This window comes from Platalea leucorodia (genome assembly GCF_965183815.1).
Source record: "Platalea leucorodia genome assembly, chromosome: 2".
In the NCBI taxonomy this organism is placed as follows: domain Eukaryota; kingdom Metazoa; phylum Chordata; class Aves; order Pelecaniformes; family Threskiornithidae; genus Platalea; species Platalea leucorodia.
The window spans coordinates 92,278,694-92,304,076 of NC_138824.1; the positions used below are offsets into that span (position 1 = coordinate 92,278,694).

A 25,383-nucleotide genomic window follows, 5' to 3' on the forward strand; every position below is an offset into this window, starting at 1 on the left:
AACATAAGAATGCGTCTGCTTAAATACTTAATTTCCACTATCTTGTCTTTTCGTCTCTCCCTTGGTCAGTAGGCTTTCACCCTTGCTAGTTAGGGTCAAGCGTCTGTCATTATTGGTTAAGGCAAACCAGCATCTTCCGTATGTTAGCTACTGCAAATTCAATCAGCATCACCCTAAAAGAACTTACTTATTTTTAGTTTTTAGAACTTTCCTTGATTATTTTGTAAATCTTTTTTTTTTTTTTTTTTTTTTTTTTTTTAATATGGAAGCATTGGAATCATAGAAAGATGTGTACTTTCTATTACATGTAGTTACCCTGAATTTGAGGAGGGGGACACAAAAACAAAAACCAGACATATTTCTGTATCCATTCCTTAATAACAAGCCAATTTCTTCAACCAATATTTATCTACAGTAATTATGTTTGTCAACAGAAAGCTCCATATTTAAACCAAAGGACTAATAAATTACAATTTACATTAAAATTAAACTTGAGCCTTCAATAAACTTTTCAGCTTAAAATTTTCACAGGTGCCCTCCAAGTCTCATTCCAGCCTATATGAGATACCAAAATCACCAGTTTTTCTTCCAGAGAATTGAACATCCTTTTGTAATCCAGTCAGTCTGGTGTCTTGTCCTGCTTCTCTTTAGTGATGCAAATAAGCTGTTCCTCCTGTGCATGAAGTCTTCATTTTATTGTGCAATTTTTAAAATTATGTAAAATACTGCTTAACAAATCAGAATTGTAAGCTATACACTTTTAATCTTATACTTTGCATCATGTCCTGAAGAGTTATCAGTTGTGAAATCTCATTCCTTATACTCACAAGTTGCTTTTCTCTACTCACTTGGATGAGAATACATTACTACCATATCAGCCACAAACAGAAATTTCTGTTCTCTCTGTCCCCTTTCCTTGTCCTTTCCTTAAAATTACTTTTCATCCTGTGTCTGCTACACCAGCTGTTAAATGTGCTGTCAAGCATAAGCAGTTATATATTGGCTTAAAAATAGAAAAGATTCTTCTCTCCTGATTGTGACACAGCTGCCTGTCGTTCAGCTGAATTTATACATCACTGACGATGAAGGAAGATTTGTTTTGGTCTCCTGAAAACTGTAGACTTCTAGGATGTTTGGGGGGGGCGTAGGTTGATATGGACACGATGGGGAAATTGGAATTGTACTGCTAAATAAAATTAATTTATTTGAAGCACTTTATCCTAATTTTACAGACGACTTCTATTGGCATCAAAAGTATGATTATTTAAACAAAAAGCTGAATTAAAGTGATATTGTCAAATTCAATGTGTGTTCTTTCCACAGCATTTTTACCTAATATTTGCAGAGCTAATATAGCAATAAAAAGAAATAAATTAGATTCAATTCCAGCTTTAAATAAAATGTCAACAACACTCTTAGATCTGTCTTTAAGTGTATGTTTTTTAGCAATAACAGGCAAAGGAATAACACAGCTTGGTTTCTTGGTTCTACAAAAACCTTTCCAGGCTGAAAGTTATCTAAATTCTCTTTGAGTGGGTACACCTAATGCTGTTCTCACAGTATATGACTGTACTTTACAGAATGTAAAATATAAATTAAAAAAGACATTTTGGCTAGTTCCCTACAGTATGTAAATAAGTAATACTTCTCAATATGTAAAGAGCTCGCCACTGCTAGCACAGGATAAATCAAAATTTAGACTTCACTCTGCTCACAGGGAAACACAACATCCATGAGCAACCAACGCCCTGTAGGGTCATCTCTGAAGGACAAGAGCTGTTGTTCATGAAAAATGATCAGTTAATAAGTATATGTCATATTTATTTAGTTTTTCCTTTTTCATTTAGAATAAATACATTTTATATAAATTATTTGGAACAGACTAGCTATTAATCACATGTGATGATTTATGTTCCTTATTTTTCAAATTTGACTGGACTTAGCAATCTAAGAATTACACTAAAAAGACCTAACATTTCTTCTGTAAACTTTTCATGACAACTTAAGTTTCTTTACCATGTTAAATTCACAGATTTTTTTTTTCTGTAATTTTTTTTTTTTTACAGAATTTTAATGGATTAGTTTAGACTCACTTACCATAAACCTCAAAGTTTATTCCAGATACAAAACTAGTTATAATAATCTGTCCAAAGACATATAAACCCTTTATAATAAGGTTTTGGATACTTCTTTTAACAGTGTCTCTAGATAAATCTTATTGATTCATATGTCCCAGGTAAAAATTGCAATTTTTCTGTATAAGCAGACCCATCACTCCACTGAAAACTATTTATAAATTAAATCCTATTTTAACTGGCTCTAGATATCTCTCTCCACATTTAGCTTCCAAGTGTAGAAAATCTGCACCTAATTTTTGGGGAAAACTGTAAAACACTAACACGTTAAGAAAATGGTGCAATCCTATTATGTTAAAAGCTCAAAATGATGCAAAAAGGTAGACACTAATATTCATTTTCACTGTGTGAGGAATAGCTTATCCTTGGAAAGGCAATGCTTCTACACTTTCTTCTTCCAAGGAAGTTATTAATTTAGGGTTGTCACCTTTAGGCTTGAGCTCATGAGTTTTCTCACCTAAGGGTTATGCTTTTTCAATAGATGTAATCAATATATATAGCTTTTAAAAATGCTTTTGCGTTACATGGCAAGATAAACTTTGCTCTCAGCTTCCATTTTATGCACATGAACATATTTGAGTAACTCTAACATTTCAATGAATATTCATTTAATGTATTCCTTAAAACATTGCTTGAATATTCCTCAGACATTAATCTTGTTCTTAAAGGAAATGAAGTTATAATTCACTTTCATAAATTTAGAGTGTGCCTAAGATTTTGTATCAAACCTAGGTCATAGAGAGAGACAGTATTAAAGTGACATTGAGGTTAGAAGACTGCATTAGTTTGTCCACCTAAATTGGAGCAGATGTATGAAAGTGGTGCACTTCAAAATGCTGCAATTTAAAATGAAATTATGATGCTTTCATGTGTAAAAATGTACTTAATATTGAATTAATTCAAATTTTTCAAGTTAATATAATACATATAGGCAGGATTGGTGAAGAAGGGCATTCTACAAGATGGAAATCTATAAGCTAGAGTAGGGTTCTTTTTTCTTTAGTACTTGTCCTAAACTAGGTAATGACTCTATCTCCAAAGCCTTTTCTCACTTGGGAAAATTTGGAAACAGAAATGAGAACAACTTTCTAAAATGTAAAATCAAAACCACATTTTTGCCCTTGGAATTAGCTGTGATCACCAGGAAACAAAGCTCTGGAAAAGTGTCTGATCTCTTATAAGGCAGAATCTCAGAACCTCTCTTTTTTTAATTCTGACTTCAAAGCCGCCTTTTCAAATGAAGATCACCACCTTACGGTGGAAACTCAGATACCACTAGCCCATGAATGATATTCCTTTTCCCTAAACTTTCTTCAAAACTATAAGGTGAAGACAGAATTTTAACACCACTGACAGCTTATTTCAAATAAATGGATGACTAATGCTGTTGACGTCTTCCATTTTTGAAGCTCAATCTTCCATGCTATTGATAGCACCACAGTATGATGTTGTAACACCATTTCTCAGACACCTTTACTCCATAAAGACACTTTCTGATCTCCATCTCCCAGATACAGCTTTAAAAAAAATCATCCAGCAGATCTGCTATGTCTATGGGATTTGGAAAAAAGAAAATATCCCTTTAACTCAGAATATTCTTGATGCCCTTCATAAACTCTCAATACCTTAATATAATGATGTCACAGCTCTCCCTTCTCCGTTGCAGCTGGGTGATAAAATGTAAATACGGCAAATATGGGTATTCCCCTTCTACAGGGGCTTTTTTTTCAGTCTCCATTTGTATTGTGTTCTGCACTTACCCAGGGCATATACCTTTCATGAAATTTAGTCTAGCCTGCTATCAACTATCTATTGGAGACACACAGACCTATTAAACTCTTTTTCTAAGGAAATCGTGGCATGGGGAGTAAACTCAGAGCATATGCCAGTATGCCATCCAGATACCAAGAACTTGCAACACTAGTAAATATAGATATAACTAAAGATCAAAAATCGACAATAACAGAGGCAATATATTTGGCATTAAACTCCATCTCTCCTCACCTTTTTAAGCTCTGCTGGCAGCATGACATATGTGAACACAAAGTATGCAAAGCTTAAGGAAATTCCAAATGCTGAACAGAAATTCAACACATTTTAGCACTGCAAGAGTCAAAAACTCACTGGATGGGGGGGGGGGGGGGGGGGGGAGCACAGAATACTCTACCATCTTAATAGTTGGAGGAATGAATTTGAAGGACTCTCACAAACTTTACCAAAGTAGGTCCACAATGTCAATTACATTTCTTGACCCTGCCTTAGAATCATAGAATCACAGAATTGTTTGGGTTGGAAAAGACCTATAAGATCATCAAGTCCAATCATTAACCTAGCACTGCCAAGTCCACCACTAAACCGTTTCCCTAAGCACCTTAAGACCTACACGTCTTTAAAATACTTCCAGGGATGGGGACTCAACCACTTCCCTGGGCAACCTGTTCCAGCGCCTGATAACCCTTTCAGTGTAGAAGTTTTTCCTAATATCCAACCTAAATTTGCCTTGGCGCAGCTTGAGGCCATTTCCTCTTGTCCTAGTGCCTGTTACTTGGCAGAAGACACCGACCCCCACCTCGCTACAACCTCCTTTCAGGGAGTTGTAGAGACCATTAAGGTCTCCCCTCAGCCTCCTTTTCTCCAGGCTAAACAACCCCAGTTCCCTCAGCCATTCCTCATAAGACTTGTGCTCCACACCCTTGATGAGCTTTGTTGCCCTTCTTTGGACACGCTCCAGCACCTCAATGTCCTTCTTGTAGTGAGGGGCCCAAAACTGAACACAGTACTCGAGGTGCGGCCTCACTGATGCTGAGTACAGAGGGATGATCACTTCCCTAGTCCTACTGGCCACACTATTCCTGATACAACCCAGGATGCTATTGGCCTTCTTGGCCACCTGGGCACACTGCTGGCTCATATTCAGCCAGCTGTCGACCAACACCCCCAGGTCCTCTTCCTCCAGGCAGCTCTCCAGCCACTCCTCCCCAAGCCTGTAGCGTTGCATGGGGTTTTTGCGACCCAAGGGCAGGACCCAGCACTTGGCCTGTTTGAACCTCATACAGTTGGCCTCAGCCCATCGATCCAGCCTGTCCAGGTCCCTCTGTAGAACCTTCCCACCCTCCAGCAGATCAACACTCCTGCCCAACTTGGTGTCGTCTGCAAACTTACTGAGGGTGCACTCGATTTCCTCATCCAGATCACTGATAAAGATATTAAACAGAACTGGCCCCAATACAGAGCCTTGGGGAATACCACTTGTGACCGTCCTCCAGCTGGATATAATTCCATTCACCACAACTCTTTGGGCCCGGCCATCCAGACAGTTTTTTACCCAGTGAAGCATACACCCATCCAAGCCATGAGCAGCCAGTTTCTCCAGGAGAATGCTGTGGGAAACAGTGTCAAAGGGTTTACTAAAGTCCAGGTAGACAACATCCACAGCCTTTCCCTCATCCACTAAGTGGGTCAATTTGTCATAGGAGGAGATCAGGTTAGTCAAGCAGGACCTACCTTTCATAACCCCATGCTGACTGGGCCTGATCCCCTGGTTGTCCCATACATGCCACTTGATGGCACTCAGGATGACCTGCTCCATAACCTTCCCTGGCACCGAGGTCAGACTGACAGGCTTATAGTTCCCCAGATCCTCCTTCCGGCCCTTCTTGTAGTGAGCGTCACATTTGCTAACCTCCAGTCAACTGGGACCTTCTTTAGTAAGTGTATACAGCCACACACTGAAAAGAATCCCAGACTTGCATCATAAGACACTGAATACTTGCGGAAGAGGTGGGATGAAATGGACAATTAGGAGATGAAACAATCTACTACATAAGGAATCTGTCATGAATGAGCCATTGAAAAATAAACAGAGCACCTTTGGGGAGCACTGGTAGGTTTCAAGTAGGATAGTCTGTAGGTTTAGGAGTGGCCTGCACCTCAGACACATTTGTATTGCATGGCTTTCTCAAAACTCTGCCCTTACAGTATTATTTCATCTTTTACTGCCTGGCTCTATTATTCTTAGTCTAGAATATTAATGTGTCGCAATTAGTTAACTCAAAATCAGACCATCATCACAAGCAGAATCTTTGTGGTAATTTATGGGAAGATGATACTTTTTCAGTTACTATATAATGGCTTTAGAAGTTTGAATAGCAAGCAAGAGGAACTGGGACTTTTCACTGATTAGAATAAATTTGATATAATTGGAAGTTATATAGTGAAGTGATTTGGTTGCTTAGAATACTAACACACTTTTAAAATACTGTTTAACTTTTAATGTGAAGATAAATTACATTTGCTTTAAGAATGTTATTTGATTATTATAATTACCTTAGTTCAAAGACCTGGCAAGGAAAGAAACTGAGGCTAAGTAGAGGAGATATTTAGGATAATCTAGTCTAAGAGCAGAATAAGCACATAATTCCAAAGAGGGAGAGAGACAAGAACAACTCAAGAAGTAAAAAAAAAAACAAAAACCACAAAGTAGCTGGTTGTTATGCAATGATGAAAAACCTTATGAAAACACAGAAAAACTAGTATAACCAGTATGAATTTGAAGTTCAGAAAACATGTATTGCTAAACAAATCTTTTTATTTTTATTTTCTTTTTCTTCAGAAAGATTTTTAAGGAAAGACAATGACTACAATCTTCACATGCACAAAAGCTTGCTACTAAAAGTGATCTCCCTGTCTTCCCTGATGGAAAGAGTAACAAATGGTGGGCTTTAGTACATGTGAAAAGTATCAGGAAAACTTTACAATGGTAAGGGTAGAGAAATTAAAAATTAAAAAAAAAATAAAATTACTCAAATTCTTAAGAGTTTTTTCCAAAGATCTATTGATTTTTCTCCACTTTTCCTAACTGGCTTTATTTCTACTGACATTTTATATATATATTTTTTTTTTTTTTAAATCTTTTTCTACCTATGTCTTACCTTTGGAAAAATCCAAATGTAAATTTGTCTCTGGGTATTGACCTATAAGATCTCAGATAATGAACAGAAAGATTACTGCTCATTCCTATTATGCTGGCATATAAAGCTGCTAAGGGTGATCATGGAAAAAGGGGTCCTTAAATTTCCCTGTGGCTCTCTGGAGGGTTAGGAAAATCATTGGTAATATTTAAGGATGCATACAAAACCAATATAAACCATGTAATGAGGAATGGAATGGGAAAGAGAACAGAAGGGAAAGACATCTTATGTCAGTGTAGTAGAAAAGCAACCAATACTAATTGCTTGAAGAAGTTCCAAAAAAGGATGGAGTAAAATAACCTAGGTTTTTTTTTTTTTTCCTGCATCTTGGCAGAAATAGTATTCACTGGCCAGGTTTAGCATAGCACTGCATATTTTAAGAGGGCATAAACTGTGACTTATGCTAGGAGATCACTTGCCAGGTGAACAGCTTGGGTAAGCTCTGTGCCACAGGCATTTTAACAAGTCTGAAAAAGTAAAACCCAGCTCAGCAGTCAGGTACACACAGTCACGGTTGATATACTCTTGGCACAGTAGGATAAGTTGTACTCAGATGATTTCCACTCATGAAGTTCCTTAAAATGATACTCAAGTGTCTTCCGGTTCCACATCAGGATGTATACAAAAGATATAAAATATGGACGTTTATACGTATAATAATTATATTGCTCCAAAGAGAGAAAACTTAATTGGTCATAGTTTGGGTTTTGTTTGTTTGTTTGTTTGTTTTAAATAGTTGATATTGTTATACTACCTAAAATACCTTCATAAATTAAACTTTTTCGCTACTAAGAGCTCTTTAACATATATTTAACATCAACAAACTGCAACCAGAAGAATTCAAATATTAAATTAGTATGATTTTAGAACTGGTAAAAATCTTCGTGGTACTGAAACAATATACCAATGTGTAATTAATGCCCTTTTGAACTTTTAGTTCATTCAAATACAAGTTATTGAATGAAAAATAAAAGCACATTAGTGAAACATAATATGCTCTGACAGGCAGAAGGTCAAACTAGCAGTCAAAAGAAAAAGGCAGCAGAAAAGTAGCATGTATTCTTAAATCTCAGAAGCCTGCTCACAAACATGGCACTTATTTACTGTAAAGGCTTAGCAAATGTTTTGTTTTTAAGTCTTAGCAGCTAAGGACCGTTAGAGTGTCTTTAACAATCCTCCAGGTGTGCTCTCTAGGTGTAATATGCTGTGATGAAATATACTTCCAATAATTAAATGTTCTTTATTATGAAATTCCAAGTCATATTCTATTATTATCAACACAATAAATTCAAAATAAGCTTACTGAAGACAAAGTTAACCTAATTTTATACTAGTGCTGTGTCAGACAAACAAGTAACTGCTCTTATGAGTTGCTGCACATGCAAGGTATTTAAAAGCTACACTCTATTAAGCAGCACAAGTCTTTCATTTGAGAGGCAAGTGCCATTGAATCATTTGAATTATAGAAATTACCCTGGAATTTAGAAGCTACTGTAAAATCAATTTCTGTATTTCCCTAAAAGTTCTATATCTCTCAGCTTGGAATTCAGCAGCTTTAAAAAATATCAAAAAGACCCAAGAAATGGTGAGTACCACATATCCTCATTTTTAATATAGAACTTCATTAATAAAACTAACAAAACTAATTTAACATTTCCTGGAATAAACATGAATTTCCAATTTAACCTTTGACTATGACTTAACTTTGATTTTATTACATGAACCTACATGAGACTTCAGTGAGAAGACAGCTCACTTCCAGACAGGGTTCACTTTTACATTCTCTACCATACTCTAGCAGGCTCACCGTATGCAGTTTCCTTTAAAAAACATGCTAAATCTTAAGGCTAAGAATGCCTATTTCCTAAGTGAAGATAAGACAGAATTACAAAAATTATATTCATCTATCCTACAGAGTAATTCCTGACTGCTATTCATTAGAATTTTTTTTTATTCTGTATTTACCAATAAATATTAGTTTTTCCATAACACATGGTATCATAAAAATATGAAATTAACCAAGAGCATTTTATCAACCCTAATACAGTCTTACTGTAATGTTTCATAGAAACACAGCTAGGCAAATGCAAAGGCATTAAATCTGACAAGTGTCCATTTATTTTCTTTTTCAGCATAATCCTTTTACTTTAAAAGGAACCTTTTAATCAAGTTCACTGGGATTTGGATCACTTTCGATTCCAAGCCCTGCCACAGAGTAGGCACTTGATCTCATTCTCCTCAGGCAAGGCAAAAAGGTAAAAGTACAAAGCACAAAGCAACACTACACACACAAAAAAAGCAACATTATTCTGGGATAAAAACTGTGTGTTCCCTGAAGAAGATATTATTAAAGAGTATAATTTTCTGACCTCTTTAACATGTTTCTGCTGAGCACTTAGGTCACTTTAGGAAAACTTCTTTAGTCGTTTTAGGAAAACTATGTTTATTTCTCTATACATCCATAAAATACAAAATTAGTTATATGAAATAGAATCTTGACCACAATGATGAAGTGGGCAGATTTTCATTAGATTTCAGCAAAACCTATTGTAGAGTTGTGTGAGCAATTTATGTTTTCAATAAAATAAGAAACAATAAAGTCAAATTCCATTAATCTTCAAGCACAAGAGCTTTATGTTCATGTACTTCCACACTAAATAAAACCAACCCTTCATTAATTTCATGGATATTGTCTGCCATATTTACAGATGCTGAACTTTATCAGGTTGTTCTTACTAATTTCTCAATATATTGGTGGACAAATAAGGTGTAGATAACTGATAAATCCAGAGAGTTTAGTGAAAGCAATCCTACAATTCTTTCTAGCATTCAACAATAATTAGTATATATATCACTTACACTATGAAAGAAAAAGCATTCTTCCTAAATAACACAAGTTTAATTTAATATCTTACCAGGAATGCTAATCATGTTTTTATAATTCATTCTAATTGTCAAAAAAACAAAAGCCTTTGTAAAACCCCCAAAACCCCAGGAATTACTGCTATTTTACTTACAGCACTGCAGCTTTTCTATGTTTGTCATTATTAGAGGCTATATTTTTAAACATGCATGAAATCTGAGTCTGAAATAACACGAACATAAGGGATCGTGATGCACTGGCAATTGAAAATGACTGGACAGCAATTTACATATGCATATTTCCCATGTTTCATACACACTATGTACATTTTTTAAAAAAAATTTAAAGTCAGATCTTGCTAGGTTCTGTGTGCTGTACATTATTTAGTACTGCATATATCCACAACAGTGACGTACAAAACATTTATGCTAGATGTTTTTTCTTTAGCTGTATCTGTAAAATATCTGCTATGTAAAAAACATGGTTTACTGCAATTACGTGACTACTATGTGAAGCCTAAGCAAAAAGTATGATGTTTTAAAATATGCATTTTACACTTCAAAACAATGTAATACTAATTGCCGTATTGTACAGCAAGTAATATTAATTTGAATGCAATATCACATCACTTTCAAAGAGTAATAACAATGTTTATGTGTATTCTAGAAGAGGGACTTTGATATGAAAACCCATCCCAAAATCTCCAAATGGTAAAATTAATGTTTTTCAAAGTTTGTTTTCAAGGATAATTTCCAATTTCCAGTATAAATGCAAACATTAACTCTGACAAATGAACATTAATTTAAAACAAATTAACTTTGACCTGAAGATTCTAAACATATAAAACACAGGAATCCCTGTAGTACTTGCTGACATTTTTGCCTGTTCATGTCTTCACCTACCTATAGAAAAGTGAGGATCGTTTGTAAGATCCTTGAGATCAGATCTACAATATAGCACTTACAAATCATGCTTTTAATAAACCCCACTGTGACACAAAAGACATTATAGGGAGTAATAAAAAAATGTTGCACAATCTCTCCATAAATTTATTGGTAGAAAATTAGGCAAACCAGTTGAAACAGAAGCATGAGAGTGAGATTTCTCTAGCCTTCATGGAAAAATATAGGTCAAAAGTTCAGTGGAACAAAATAAATATGCCTTAGTGTAAAACAGAAAAGGAAAAAGCAAGGACCTTTCAGTACAGATAAACAAGCATGTGCTCAGGACTCAAAATATCTCAAAAAAAATCTCACCTGAAAAAAACCCACTATATTTGTCAAGAGAAAAAATATTTGTGGATATGTAAGGTTACTACTGACAGTCAAACTAATATCCAGTAAAGAGTAACATGAAGTCTGACAGATGCTTCAAGGTAAAGGAAAAAGATGTGCCAGTTCATTGCAAATCAGTTCAAATTTTGGATGTAAACTGAAGTGTGATATTTAATAGGCAGATAATGACACCACAAAGTATCTTCTGAAGTATTTCCTCAGCTCACAGAAAAGCAAAATGACCACTAGCCAGATACATTCTAGTATCTGACATCTCGTTTACCTATTGACTGGTTGTTGCTGCATAATCTCTAGCATATATATACAAACTACCTAAATATAAAATTTAACATATTTGTTGATACATGCATCCTATGCAAACTACTGTATGGTTTGAACTCACAATCAGTGGCATATTAGCTATAATATATTTTAATTATTTTTTTATGCACAAGAGAAGTAAAAACTGGAGATAATAGCACTATTCCAATGCTTTCTGCTAACATTATAACAGCATTCAAACTATTTTTGCATATTTATACTACTATGATTTCATTAAGGTATATTAAGTGAACAATCACGAGAATTCATATTGTAAATTTAATTTGACATATCAAAACATTGTTTGCATTTTTATCTCCTCTTATGTAAAAAAGACAGGGCTCACAAATTAAAAAGACATAGAACCTCAAGTTTTGCAATACCAGCAGCAAATAAGACTTAGGACAAGAGTTAATATGGGGCAAAGTAAAAGGTTATTAATCTAGCATACTTGTTTTGATTTTAAAACTCACTGACATTTGCTAATATCTTTGCTAAACTAACTTTCAAATTCAAAATTGTCCAAGCCAGTTGTCTTCCCTGGGTTGCTTTTCTGGAATTTTCTAGCCAAAAGAATCCAGTAACAGCTACTCTAATAAAATACACAACGTTTTTCTTACAGTAACAGTTTTTAGATTTTTCTGACAAGCTGGGGCACATCATTTAGAGCAGAGGATGATTTTTTTGCAAAAGTCACCTTACATATAGAAACAAGGTTTTTACTCTTTCTGTGAAAATCCACTCAAATTTTGCAAAGTTTATTATCTCTGAAAATTATTTTGCTGTGTATTTATATATACAAGAGATGTTTACCAGTGTCTGATGCTTAAACATTCTGGAAACCCAGTCTGCACCTAACATGTCCTAGCCACTCAGCTCCCACGTCAACCAGATTTCCACATGGCTACAGCAGCAGCTTTAAAAACCTGGAAGAGTTATACTTTACAAATGAAATAACATGCATATTCAAGAACTAGCATAACTTAACAGTGACACATATGGCTTTTTCTATTTGCTAGAAAAAGTATTACTCACTTAGTGGGTCACATTAGCAGATTTCTTACAAATACTTATACAGTCTTTGAGGGAGTTAACACAAATACCCCAGTTTGAAAAAAAGTGCATAATCAGCCTTTTAAAGCCTTTCCTCCATAAGAAACAGCATGTACAGGATTTCCTTAGTTTAAAAAATCTGGCATCCCAGATTACTTTCACTTAGAATAAGGGAAACTGCATGTAATCCAAGAGCACCACAAAATGCAGAAGTCTTCAAGAGAGATCACAGACTCATAGAATCATTTAGGTTGGAGAAGACCTATAAGATTATCAAGTCCAATCATTAACCTAGCATTGCCAAGTCCACCACTGAACCATGTCCCCAAGCACCACATCTACACGTCTTTTAAATACCTCCAGGGATGGGGACTCAACCACTTCCCTGGGCAACCTGTTCCAGCGCCTGATAACATTTTTGGTGAAGAAATTTTTCCTAATATCCAGTCTAAACCTGCCCTAGAGCAACTTGAGGCCATTTCGTCTTGTCTTATTGCTTGTTACTTGGCAGAAGAGACCAACCCCCACCTCGCTACAACCTCCTTTCAGGCAGTTGTAGAGAGCAAGAAGGTCTCCCCTCAGCCTGCCTTTCTCCAGACTAAACAATCCCAGTTCCCTCAGCCATTCCTCATAAGACTTGTGCTCTAGACCCTTGATGAGCTTCGTTGCCCTTCTCTGGACACGCTTCGGCACCTCAACGTCCTTCTTGTAGTGAGGGGCTCAAAACTGAACACAGTACTCGAGGTGCGGCCTCACTGATGCTGAGTACAGAGGGATGATCACTTCCCTAGTCCTGCTGGCCACACCGTTTCTGATACAAGCCAGGATGCTATTGGCCTTCTTGGTGAGATGATACAGTTTGCTCTATATAATGACTTCTCCAGGAAGAAGAGATAAAGGACTTGTACAAGAGATGCGTTACCTTTTAAGTGGGAAAACAACATGTCAGTGCTGAGTAGCTTTTTAAAGAAGAATTTTTATTTGACCATGTATAAATAGCACCTGGCCTTTTAACTAAATTTAACCTCCAATTGCTTCTGAGAGAGACCAAGACTCTGGATCAACATACAGTGAACAGCAAGGACCTACAGGCAGAGAATGCAGTACAAATGAAGAAATTTTTAGTTTCTTATGGAAATCAACTGATGCTAAAGGCCAGAGACTTTGGTAAGATACCCCTCAAAAAGGCCACAAGGGCTTCTGAATTCAGGTCAGCTCTCACTGTGATAATGTTAATGTCACACAGCAACTGAATATGCTCCAGGCTATGACTGCAATGGTTGAGACTTTTCTGACAACTGTTCCTACTTGATATCAGTGATAGTTTTATCCAGTACTAGTAATCAACAGACACCAGTAACATACCCACGCTGAACATTTTTTCATTTCTGAAATGTATATTTGAGGATGAAAGGAGCAGCAACTTGTGAATATCTGAATTTTCTATAGGAATGTTTAATGAGTTATATTACAGAAAGGTAAACAGGGAAAACCCATACCAAAAGAACAAGGTTACCTGTTGAGCTTCTTTCTACTTAATGATAAAAATCCCTTTCACAGAGAAAGTTCTACTACAAATCAGTGCCAAATGCCATAAACAGAAATAAATAATGTCTTGAAAGTTCATCCAAATCTCTCAATTACACTTCTTGCACATACATACTCTCACTCTCTGACAACAATGTATAAAATGCCATCTGTCTTTTGCCACAGTGGGAAACAGTAGTTCCCTAATATTTATAATTTCATAATAAGTCAAGAACAATTAGGACTCTACTGTGCCCACAGAGAAAGCACAGGAAATATTTTGAGAGAGACACCATAACAAATAAATCACTGCAATGGACAAGAAATATCTATTGCCTACTCAGTAAAAATGTCAGAGTGGTCCTTTGATGGTTAGTTAGGCAAATCTACCTCATGACTGAATGTACAAGAATGCAAGAATGTCCAGTGTCTGGGATGAATTGAAAGCCAAAATTCTATATGGGCCATTTATTTTACAGCTGCTGTAGAAATAAAAGTCCTTTGCAAATTCCAGCAGCAGGCTACCAAGTGGACTAGAGGATCTAAGATATGAGACAAATTCATCCATTAAAAAACAATGAGGTGAACTTATAGTATTTTTCTAACAAAACACATGACTGACTTACACAACTAGAATTACCTAATCACAAATAGTCTTCAGGAACAACTTAGGTCTTCAAAGGCAGACAATGGCAGTAGTACGTGATGCAAACTTGTCTAGTTATGAAAGTATAGCACTATTTGTAATAGAATTATAATAATAATTCTTGTGGGGGAGCCTGATGGTAAAATGAAAAAAATAAATTAGATTGGATGGAGAAATGTGTTTTATTTTCTCCTGTTGGAAATTAATGTTCTCTGTCATCTTAAAAACATAATTTTGACTCAATCTAATGTTTTAATTGATACTTCTGAACTGCTTAGTTTTCAGAAACTTGCAACAAAGAAATAAATATATGAAAACTTTGCTCTGGATTTGTGAATCTATTTATACCATAGCTTAACGGTTGGATAAAGAGCATCTCAAACACTCAAACCTAATAGCAAGGGCATTGGCTGTAAAGAAACTACTGCTCTGTTGCTAGCTCATTTACTATTTTGTTTCAAAAATTCTATTTTTTTTATATCACTCTGAATGTGTTCTGTCACAGACTGCTAGTAAGGGTTTACACTTGGACCTCTCACGTTAGCCCTGTTGCTGAAGGGCAGATTAGTATAGGAAGAAATTTCAGTGTGGTTCTGCTATGCTGTTTCAACTCAGCAAGGTGCAAGACACGCCTGTCATTTCACAGGTGAACTTGAGAGGGACAGGCGGAAGTCCAGAGGACATCTAGCCATTTAACCATGACAACTACACCCAATATTTTTGCTCCGCATTTTTTTTTCAGAATATTTTTTTATTAAATGGGCTACTAACTGACGAAAATCCATAGATACACAAATATTTAATATCTGCCAGACATGACAGAATGAATGTGTTTCTCATAATATATAGTTTATACAGACTATCAGAACAACCAAAATGCATATCATGGACATTTTTAATTAGGTAAGAAAATTTAATCTGTTTATATGCAAATGCAATCCTACATGCTATGACATCCAAAAATATACGGAGGTACAGGTTTACAAATGGAGTGACTTATTTGTGGCTAGGGCAGATGCAACATTACTAGCCTTCTCAGCACAGCAATATTAAAACACCTGCTGCATGAAGGATGATGTAACCTAAAGTTCACTAGCAGCCTTACACTGTGAGCAATTACAGATTGCTTTTGTTATTAATTTTAAATGGGCTACCACGTTTCGTTTGCACAGATTTTTAATTGCACACATACCATGCCCCACAAAATTCCATGTGGGCCATAGGTCCTTGAAGCATTGCTACATCTGAATTGTTTCAAAACAACATGTTAGTTTATTAGGGGAATCAAGCTGTTCTGAGTCTCAGAAGGACACAGGAAAATGCATAACACTTAGCAGACTGCAGTACTGCAGAAGGGCACCTACTGAGAAAGCTAACAATAACTGAACATTCTTTTTGACAAAGGAAAAAAGCATAAAACAGTCTAATCCTTAATGTTCTACATATGCTAAACCATCCCCAAAAGCTTGTATGCACTAGCATAAATACAGCTGCAAATGCTAAAATGCTATCAAAAAAAAAGCAAGCCCTGGTTGGCATTTTACATTTTCAAATATGCATGCAGTTTACACAGGGATTATTTTCTTTGGAAATTTCTTCTGTAACTTTTTTTTTTCCTGAAGAGGGAGACTCAATTAAAACAAACTAATCTGAAAGTGGAGCACAATATGCTTGAATATACAGTGTGCAGATCAGACCGAAAAATAGCTTAACTACACAATTAAAATTTATGAGGTAGATAACTCAAAATTATTTTTAAGAATATTCCTGCTAGAAAGGTAGTAATTCCAGAAATATATGTGCATGTCAGACATATCTATTATACCTTTAATATATTAAAGATATATTAATCATATTACTGCATTAATACTGAATAAATCCTAACATTTACCATTCTATACTCAGTTCTTATGATCTTTTTAAAATATTATCATGAATAAATGCAAAGTCTTATTTTAAATTGTCACCGTCTTGAGTACTGTTTTTGTCTTAATCACCTTTAACTGTTACTAGAACAAAGAAATTATTTCATTATCTTCCTTATGTGAATACCCCCGTGTGCTACCACAGATGTTCAGCTCTCAGGGACTGATTTCAAGCGTGAAAGTCCGGGAGGACCACATGTGCAAGTATCATTACCTTTCAAAGGTGTCAGTTCCTCAATGAACCTGCTCGGAAGCAGTTGTTTTTAAAGAAAGACAACAGGAAAGATACTTAACTGTCAGAGACATAGCATGAGAACTACAATGACAACTTCGACTAGAAAATGTCACCTGTCATTGAAGGTCTGGTTGAAGGATAAATTAGCTTTAAAAAGATAATTAAAACAGCCTTTGCCAAAATGAATGCCTGGCCTAACCACTTTGACTATGCTTTTTTATCATGGCATATTCACAAGTAGTGTATCTTTTTGATGCTATGCCTTTCAAGTACAAAGAAATTCAAAAACTTGGCAATGGCATAAAAATGTAAATGCATTCCATAAGATGAACACAATGGGGAAGTCTAATCTTTTGATAAAGGCAGTGCTTAGGGCAGCCAGAACAAGACAACAGCACATGCAAAATTCCCCTGTGTTATACAAACAAACATTCTGCATCTGTAGCGCTCAGCTCTGTGAGACATCACCACTGGCAGGAACATTAAAAGCTATTGCTTAAGTGCCAGGTCTGTGCCGAGGCTTGCTGCTGGAGACAGAGCAAGGGGTTCTGGAAAGGGGGGGGGGGGCGGGGCGCAGGTTGCAGCTGCAGTGCAAGTCTTAGGCGTTGCAGCAAATGCACCAACTTCACACTCGTGACCCTTCTTTACAAGGGAGCTGTTGGATCAGATTCCTGAGGACAGCTGAGCTGGTCTAGCAGAAGCTGAGCCAAGCATCCTCCCTATTGCCCCCATGCTATACAGCAAAGAGCGCAACACAGGGGCAATTGTCCAGGCACAGTTCAGTTTAAGAAGTTACCATGGACTCCATAATAGATTAGAAAAATTTCCTCTGCTTTGAGAGGAATATTGGACAAGTGCAGGAGGCTTCACAGCATTTAGTCAGACTGTGAAACAAATATCTCTTAATGGCTAATATTTATTTATGATTTTAGCACTTTAGTATATAGGAATATCTAAAGATAAATCTTACATGAAAGACCAGCTGCATCCCACTTTCAGTCTTAGCAACCGCTTTGCCTAGTTTTACTTTGGCTGCCATGAGAAAAAAACCCTAGGACTTCTTCTCTTGAAAGACAGAAATATGCTTTGGAAAGAACTAAAAATCCATGTCAGTTTAGAAAGGGGCAAGCCCCTGTCACTACATCTGTGCTGCAGACATTTTTCTGTTTGGGTTTTGGTTTGTGTTCTTTTTTTTCCCCTGGTAAAAGGCAGCATAAAAAGGATTTGTCATAAGGATTGCCGTATCAATGGTTTTCACTGCAAGCACTCAATGTGCTTTTTCTTAACTACATCTGAAGGAGAAAAATATCACGAACAAATTTCAGAATCATTAGCTTTTTGGAAGAGCATAATGAGTGATTTTGGTAGAAGTTATGAAAAGAATATAGGAAAACTATTCTAGAAATTATCACCTTTATGATGTATGTTTAAAAGGAATAATTTTCACTGAGTGACAGCAAGACAAAAATGTTTGGTGTACATATGTTTATCATTAGAGATTTTTTTATAACCTTATTCAACTATGGACAACCTCACACTTGTTTCAACCTCTACAGATTCAAGTCTGTATATTAATTTTCTCTACATCAGAAGTCCACTATTTTCTGTTACCCTGGAGCAGTAACAGTAGCCCTGGGGATTCTCAGCCCTGAGATGCACTTCTTCAGTGTATGATGCCTCTGGTCAAATGCAAGTGGTTTGCATTCTAGTAGTGGTATGCACCTTGCAATTAAGAAATCCTAAATCTCAGAAATATCCATCACTCATTCTACTCTGAAAAGCCATAGAATAATTAATTTTTATGAAAAACTGCAGTAACAATATAGGTGTAAAAGAAAACTCTGTAGGATAAAGCTAAGACCTTGTTAGTTCCTCTTTGAAGTGAGTTCAGAAAAAGACTACTACTATCGTATAAGTTAGACCACACCTTGTTACATTCCATCTCTAGCCATTTTCAGCAGATGCTTTCCACAGTTGTAAAAGTTATAGATGTCTAGTATAAATGAATGGTTGTGATGGAAGATAGTGTTTTCTGAAATAACTAGAAGGAGTTGGTTGTTTTAAAGGTGAGATGGAAGCTTGCTGTTCCTAGGATATGGGCATTGTAAGGGTATATCTTCTGTACTGAAGAAAAAAATCCTATTATTAAGCGATACTCTATTAGGGAAGAGTCATTTCATGTCCTACTTTAAATCCACTTCAGAAAGCAATCCTAATGATGCCCTAAACGTTGCTAGCAGTCATGAAACTTGAGTTAGTACAATTTACTAGAAGCATGTATGTTACAGTAAGACAAAGATATAACTCTACAGTAGCACAAAACCAGCAAAAGATTGTAACTGAAAGATAAGACACAGTAACTTGATACAGCCATATATGGATAAGCTGTGCAGATTGCTCCAACTACCAATGGGACCCTGTGTGCTGGAGTGATTATATTCATGTAAATTAGTGTGCAATGAAAAAGGGAGCTGAATTGGACCTGATTACCTGGCCCCTCTCAGCAAGTTATTAGACTAATCACCCACCAACATATTTGCAAAACACATTCCAAATGCATAAGTAGATCAGACAGTCTCACATTGTTAATGGGGAACCAAAGTGAGCAAAAGGCTTATCAGTAATAATAATTGCAAATAGTGAACTTGCATTGGATTTTCTACCTAAGAACAATGCCCTCAATTCACATTAGTGATAGGGACAGTATTGAGAAATCCACCCACTTAACCTTCTATTTTCTTATTTAACCTTCTATTTTCAGTTACTTTCAATTACAGCCTCTACAAGTTTCAGACTGATGATTCCTAACTTTGCAAAGCTTAAATATCTCATAAGCAGAAGTAGTTAGTTTGGAAAGTAGAAGCATAATTAAATTCACAAACATTTGCAGGCTTTCAGTAGAGATTTGAAGATTATCTCCAATATTTCCCTGTACTTGGCATCACTCTTGATATTTCTTTTATGATTAATTCCTCCTAACGTCTTGAAATCTGTTAATTTTCATCTCTACTGCATTGTCTGCATGTATCACCCTAATTTAATCTTTGTTAAAATCCTTATTCTGTAAGCTTACAATGATATGTTGCGCTAATTTTAATGTCAACCAACTTCCGTGTTGTTGCACATGAAAATTCAAATAAAAAAACCTATCTGTAGGAGGAGAATGCAAGGAAACATTCTTGCACCTTAAAAACCAGTGAAGCTACATGCTGATTATTTCCTTTCTTTCTAACTGCCTTCTTAAGGACTTTCTCCTATTTCTAGCTCTCTTCATGCCAGAATTTAAAAAAACACTACTGTTCAACATTACTAGTGTTCCCCTTAAACACACCAGACAGGAGAACTGAATCTGTATTGTCCTCACAAAACTCTTTATTTCATTTTGGACTTAATTTACATTTTTTTCCTTTGGTTTTGAAAATCCTCTATTTAATATTTCTATACTTCTTCTCAACCCCCTGTTCCTCAATTTGTCAAGCATTGACTTTCCTTTTGCTTTTTTGTTATAATTTTACCACTGTTGCAACAGTCTTATCTGTATCATAAGCACCATGGGAAAATCTTAGCTCTTTGGTCACCTTATTTTCTTTCTTATTATTTTCTGTCTTCTTTTGAAAACAGCATTTTGCCATGTCCAGCTACATCATCGTCTTCCATTACTATTCCTTTTCTATTTTAAACTCATATTGTATTATCAACTGTTTGCACAAAATAACATTTTATAAGAAATGATTTTGTATAAGAGCTACATAATCACAGAAAACATTTTACTATGTTTTGTCAGTTTTAAATACAGCTGTTAAAAAGAAGTGGAATGTATGCAACAAAGCTAAGTACACCAGGAGTCTGAGCTGTGTAAAAAAACATGTTTAAAAACTCACATGAAAAATTTAGCAAAAAAGAATATGGTAACGAATCTTGTAGATTAAGTAGACAATGTGTATCTGTTGATAGGGCTCTGGCTTGTGAGGAAAAAAATGGGGTTTTTTTCATACTCCCCAACATTAAGCTACTGGTATGACCAGGGAGAGTCACTTCACTTCTCTGAGCTTCTCTCTTCTTCCTACCTCTGTCCTGCCCATACAGATTGTATATTCTTGGGATCGCTTCATATCAGAGATGGGATACTAATCTCTGAGTCTCTACATATTAATAAATACAGATATTAATATAGACTATAAAAGAACAGACTTTCTGGTATTCACATTGGATTAACCAAAATTATTTATTATTTATTAATAATAAAGTTAGCTTATAATTACTTTTAAAACCAGGTAAATTCTGTTAAAGTGAAATTAGAGTTGTAAAGAAGATAGAGAGATCTCCAACTACAAGCTCTTCTCAATTTCCTAAAAACTAAATGTTGATTAAAACAACACCTATTTCAGGTTAAAAAGAACTTTCCTTGATAACTTTCCTTGTGAGAAATATGCTTTAGCCATCTAACATAATGCTTGATAATTTAAATACATTCCAAATCAGGTATTAAAAGCATAAAAACCACAGTTTTATAGGCAAAGCTTTACTTGCAAATGTAAAGAAGAAAATGGAGAAATCCATTTAAAACCAGACAAAAAACCCCACCTTTGTCTATTTGGTGCGTGCATTTGTAATCACAAAAGTATTCCTCTGGAACACTTAAAATCTCAAAAAATAATACAGAAACTGTTTAGAATAAACTATGAGGTGACAATCTGAAAGTAACCAGGTATTCTGGAATTTTCTCCTCTCAATTTTACTGTAACTAACCAAAGGAGCATCTATAACTGACAGTTAAAAGAAAATTTTTCCAAAGTGCAATGAAGTGGAGTGATGTGAATTTCAGAAATGGCCTGCTTTGATATCAGTGCTATTAATATTATTGGACACTTTTAAAAGAAAGCATGTAACAAATGCTGCCCCTCTCCAACAAAAAGTGACATTCAGTGACATTGTTGCAAAAAAGAGAAAAAGAGAAAACAAGCTCAGCTTAAAATTTCATAAAAATGTTTCAAAAATCAGAAAAGGAGAAGTTTCATATATGCCTGGAATAAACATTTGACTTAATGCTGTTCACAGGCATGTGGCCTGGCATACTACACATGCGTTTAATTTTAAAAGAAATTATGATATAAGTTTATACAGACTGACATTGAGCTTATCCATAATAACAAACATACCCATGTTTGCTGCATCAACAGTTTGTGGTGTCTCTGTTGACAGTTTCTGAAGGGCCTGTTCACCATCTGTCTTCTCTGCTGAGCTGTTATGTCGAGACTGCTGTTGGTCTTCATCTTCAGCAACAAATGAAATTACACCTAAAACAAATAGATACCAGGTGTTATATTAGCCGGGGCATTAGCTTTATAAAACAGACTGCCAGACATGTACAAGTATTTCCTCAGTTCAAAACTAATAAAAAATGAAGTAAAAGTTCCAGTCCAGGTGTCAGCCATCCAATTATAATTTATGGTAATAAAAAATGCATCTTGAGTGAGTGCAAGGAAATTAACCATTTTTTCCTCCCAAAAGTGTTCTTCTACTTACCAGAACTAAAGATCAGTAATAAGAAATAAAAGCAAACACACTTTTCAAAGATTATAAAATATGGCAGACAATAACAGTATCTTTCTTTCCAGCACAATTATCTATGCATCGTCTTGATTGTTTCTGTTATTTTTTTAAATGACAGTGTCTCATTCTACTGCTGTAAGATAATAAATTTAATAGGTAAAATATTCCTGTCATACATTTTTGTGTTGTAAACAAGTATTTAGGGAAGATAAAATACATAGAGAATGTAAAAATATGATTTTTAAATTGGAGTGAAAAATCTCTCCAGTTAAAAATGCATATTTCTGTTTGATAATACAAAACCTAGTTAAAAAATCTATTATGTACATGGTTCCTTTAAACAACAACAATTTTATTCTGGAAGATTTTATATACCAGATTTAAATAATCAGGTTATGTTTCTTGTATTATGTGCCTCTGACTAAGAATTTTAAATCTATACGACTTCTTGGAAATACTAGATACCATTACTATTTTATCTAAATGACTGTCCCTCAATATTTCAGTACATTCTGGAGAGTTTCAAAGCTGAAATAAATTTATGTTGCAGGTTTAATTCTTGCCTCACATGTACGATGAAAAACTAATTTGAGAAGGCTTATTCTATGATATTATACAGTAAGAAATTTTAACATTCAAGATCATTAGAATATATGTGAAATGGTCTCCCAAAGGGAACTTATGCAACTGCATCTTATTAAGCGTTTGGGAAAATGATTCATAGTGGAACTTTTTTAATTTGAAATGGAGAATTAATATAATTTTATGAGAGTCCCAGAACAATTTGATTTGAAAATACCTACGTTCAATGGTATTTTTTTTTCTCCAGCTTTGAATGGGATAGTGGTGTAACAGATCACATGGCAGAGAGGACATACTGTGCTCCCTGCCTAGTGGAATTTGGCATCTTACTAGCAGGAATAGCTAAAGCTAAATAGAAAGGCTCATGTGGAACCTGGAAAAGGGAGCAGCGGTGAGGGGGAGAGACGGCACCGCACCGGTCACAACTGGCTCAGGAAGCTGCCATGACTTTAGCAGCCAGGAGCTGATCAAGCTTCCCATACACATACCTGTAAACACCTGTCTCATTTACAGTCCTCAAGGCTTAACGTTCTTCCCTTAATCACACACTTCTGCAGAAGGCTGCATTAAACCTTCTAGTTTAATTTCATCTCAGGAGGGATCAATCTTAACAAAATAGCCTCATGGTTAGTTTTGATAATAATATTATGCTAGAAGGATATTACTCTTAACAGAAAAAAGAAAAAAAAAAAAGGAGGCAAATAAAACACAACTAAAGTCAAATGCTACCAGGAAGTCTTAGAAAAGCAAAATTTGTTCATGATATGCTCAAAGGTAGCTACACAGGTTTGATGGATGGACTGTTAAGTGGATGAGGAATCGGTTAGATGGTCGCATCCAGAGGGTAGTGGTCAACGGCTCAATATCCATGGAGAACAGTGACGAGGCGTGTCCCTCAGGGGTCCGTATTGGGACCAGTACTGTTTGATGTCTTCATCAGTGATGTAGACAGTGGGATTGAGTGCATCCTCAGCAAGTCTGCAGATGACACTGAGCTGAGTCATACAGTTGACACACCTGAGGGACAGGATGCCATCCAGAGGGACCTGGACAAGCTCGAGAAGTGGGCCCCTGTGAACCTCATGAAGTTCAACAAGGCCAAGTACAAGGTCCTGCACATGGGTCAGAGGAACTCCCGGTATCAATACAGGCTGGGGGATAAAGGGATTGAGAGCAGTCCTGAGGAGGACTTGAGGGTACTGTTGGATGACAACCTGGACATGAGCCAACAATGTGTGCTCGCAGCCCAGAAAGCCAACTGTATCCTGGGCTGCAACAGAAGCAGCATGGCCAGCAGGTCGAGGGAGGTGATTCTGCCCCTCTACTCTGCTCTGGTGAGACCCCACCTGGAGTGCTGCGTCCAGCTCTGGGGTCCTCAGCACAGGAAAGACATGGACCTGTTGGAGTGGGTCCAGAGGAGGGACACAAAAACGATTGGAGGGATAGAACACCTCTCCTATGAGGAAAGGCTGAGAGAGCTGGGGTTGTTCAGCCTGGAGAAGAGAAGGCTGTGGGAAGACCTTATTGCAGCCCTTCAATACTTAAAGGGGGCTTATAAGAAAGATGAAGACAAACTTTTTAGCAGGGCCTGTTGCGATAGGACAAGGGGTAATGTTTTTAAACTAAAAGAGAGTAGATTTAGACTAGATATAAGGAAGATGTTTTTTACAATGAGGGTAGTCAAACACTGTAACAGGTTGCCCAGAGAAGTGGTGGATGCTCCATTCCTGGAAGCATTCATGGTCAGGTTGGACGGGGCTCTGAGCAACCTGATCGAGTTGAAGATGTCCCTGCTTATTACAGGGGTGTTGAACTAGATGACCTCTAAAGGTCCCTTCCAACCCAAACTATTCTATGATTCTATGATCAGGTGGCCATTTCAACATGACAAACACTGACAAATTATTTCTTCTAAGAAGGATTATACTGAATCGTTACACAGAAGCAAGGTTTATCATCTTCACATTGCCACTGTCTTTTTTTCTGAGAGATGGTAAATGGGTAGTCCAGGTATAAAGCACCAAAGTTCAAAACAAAAACAAAAAAATGGAAATAGGTGTGTACTTAAATCCAGAGAAAGGAACTGTACAGCTTTAAATTAAAAAATATTAGGAACCCAGAATTTCTTCCCTCTGTTAAGAAAAATCTATAAAAATACAAATAAAATAATAAAATAAAAATAATTAAAACCAAAACAAAAAACACTTTAAATAGAAAATTTTTGCAAATTCCTAAAATTAATCACAGTACAGAAGCCAGAAATTATGTCCAAATAAGCAGGAGAGTGACTGCAATTTCA

At 36.0% G+C, this 25,383-nt stretch overlaps 1 protein-coding gene across 1 annotated transcript in view; it reads right to left on the reverse strand.

Moving 5' to 3' along the window:
- The window catches only part of CFAP47 (cilia and flagella associated protein 47), a gene marked incomplete at both ends in the record, with an annotated part of 347,065 nt that overhangs the window by 124,540 nt on the left and 197,142 nt on the right, over nt 1-25,383 (reverse strand). Inside the window, one exon of the mRNA XM_082336357.1 lies at nt 22,109-22,246. Coding sequence (XP_082192483.1) covers nt 22,109-22,246 — 138 coding nt within the window. The remainder of the gene's footprint in view (nt 1-22,108; nt 22,247-25,383) is intronic.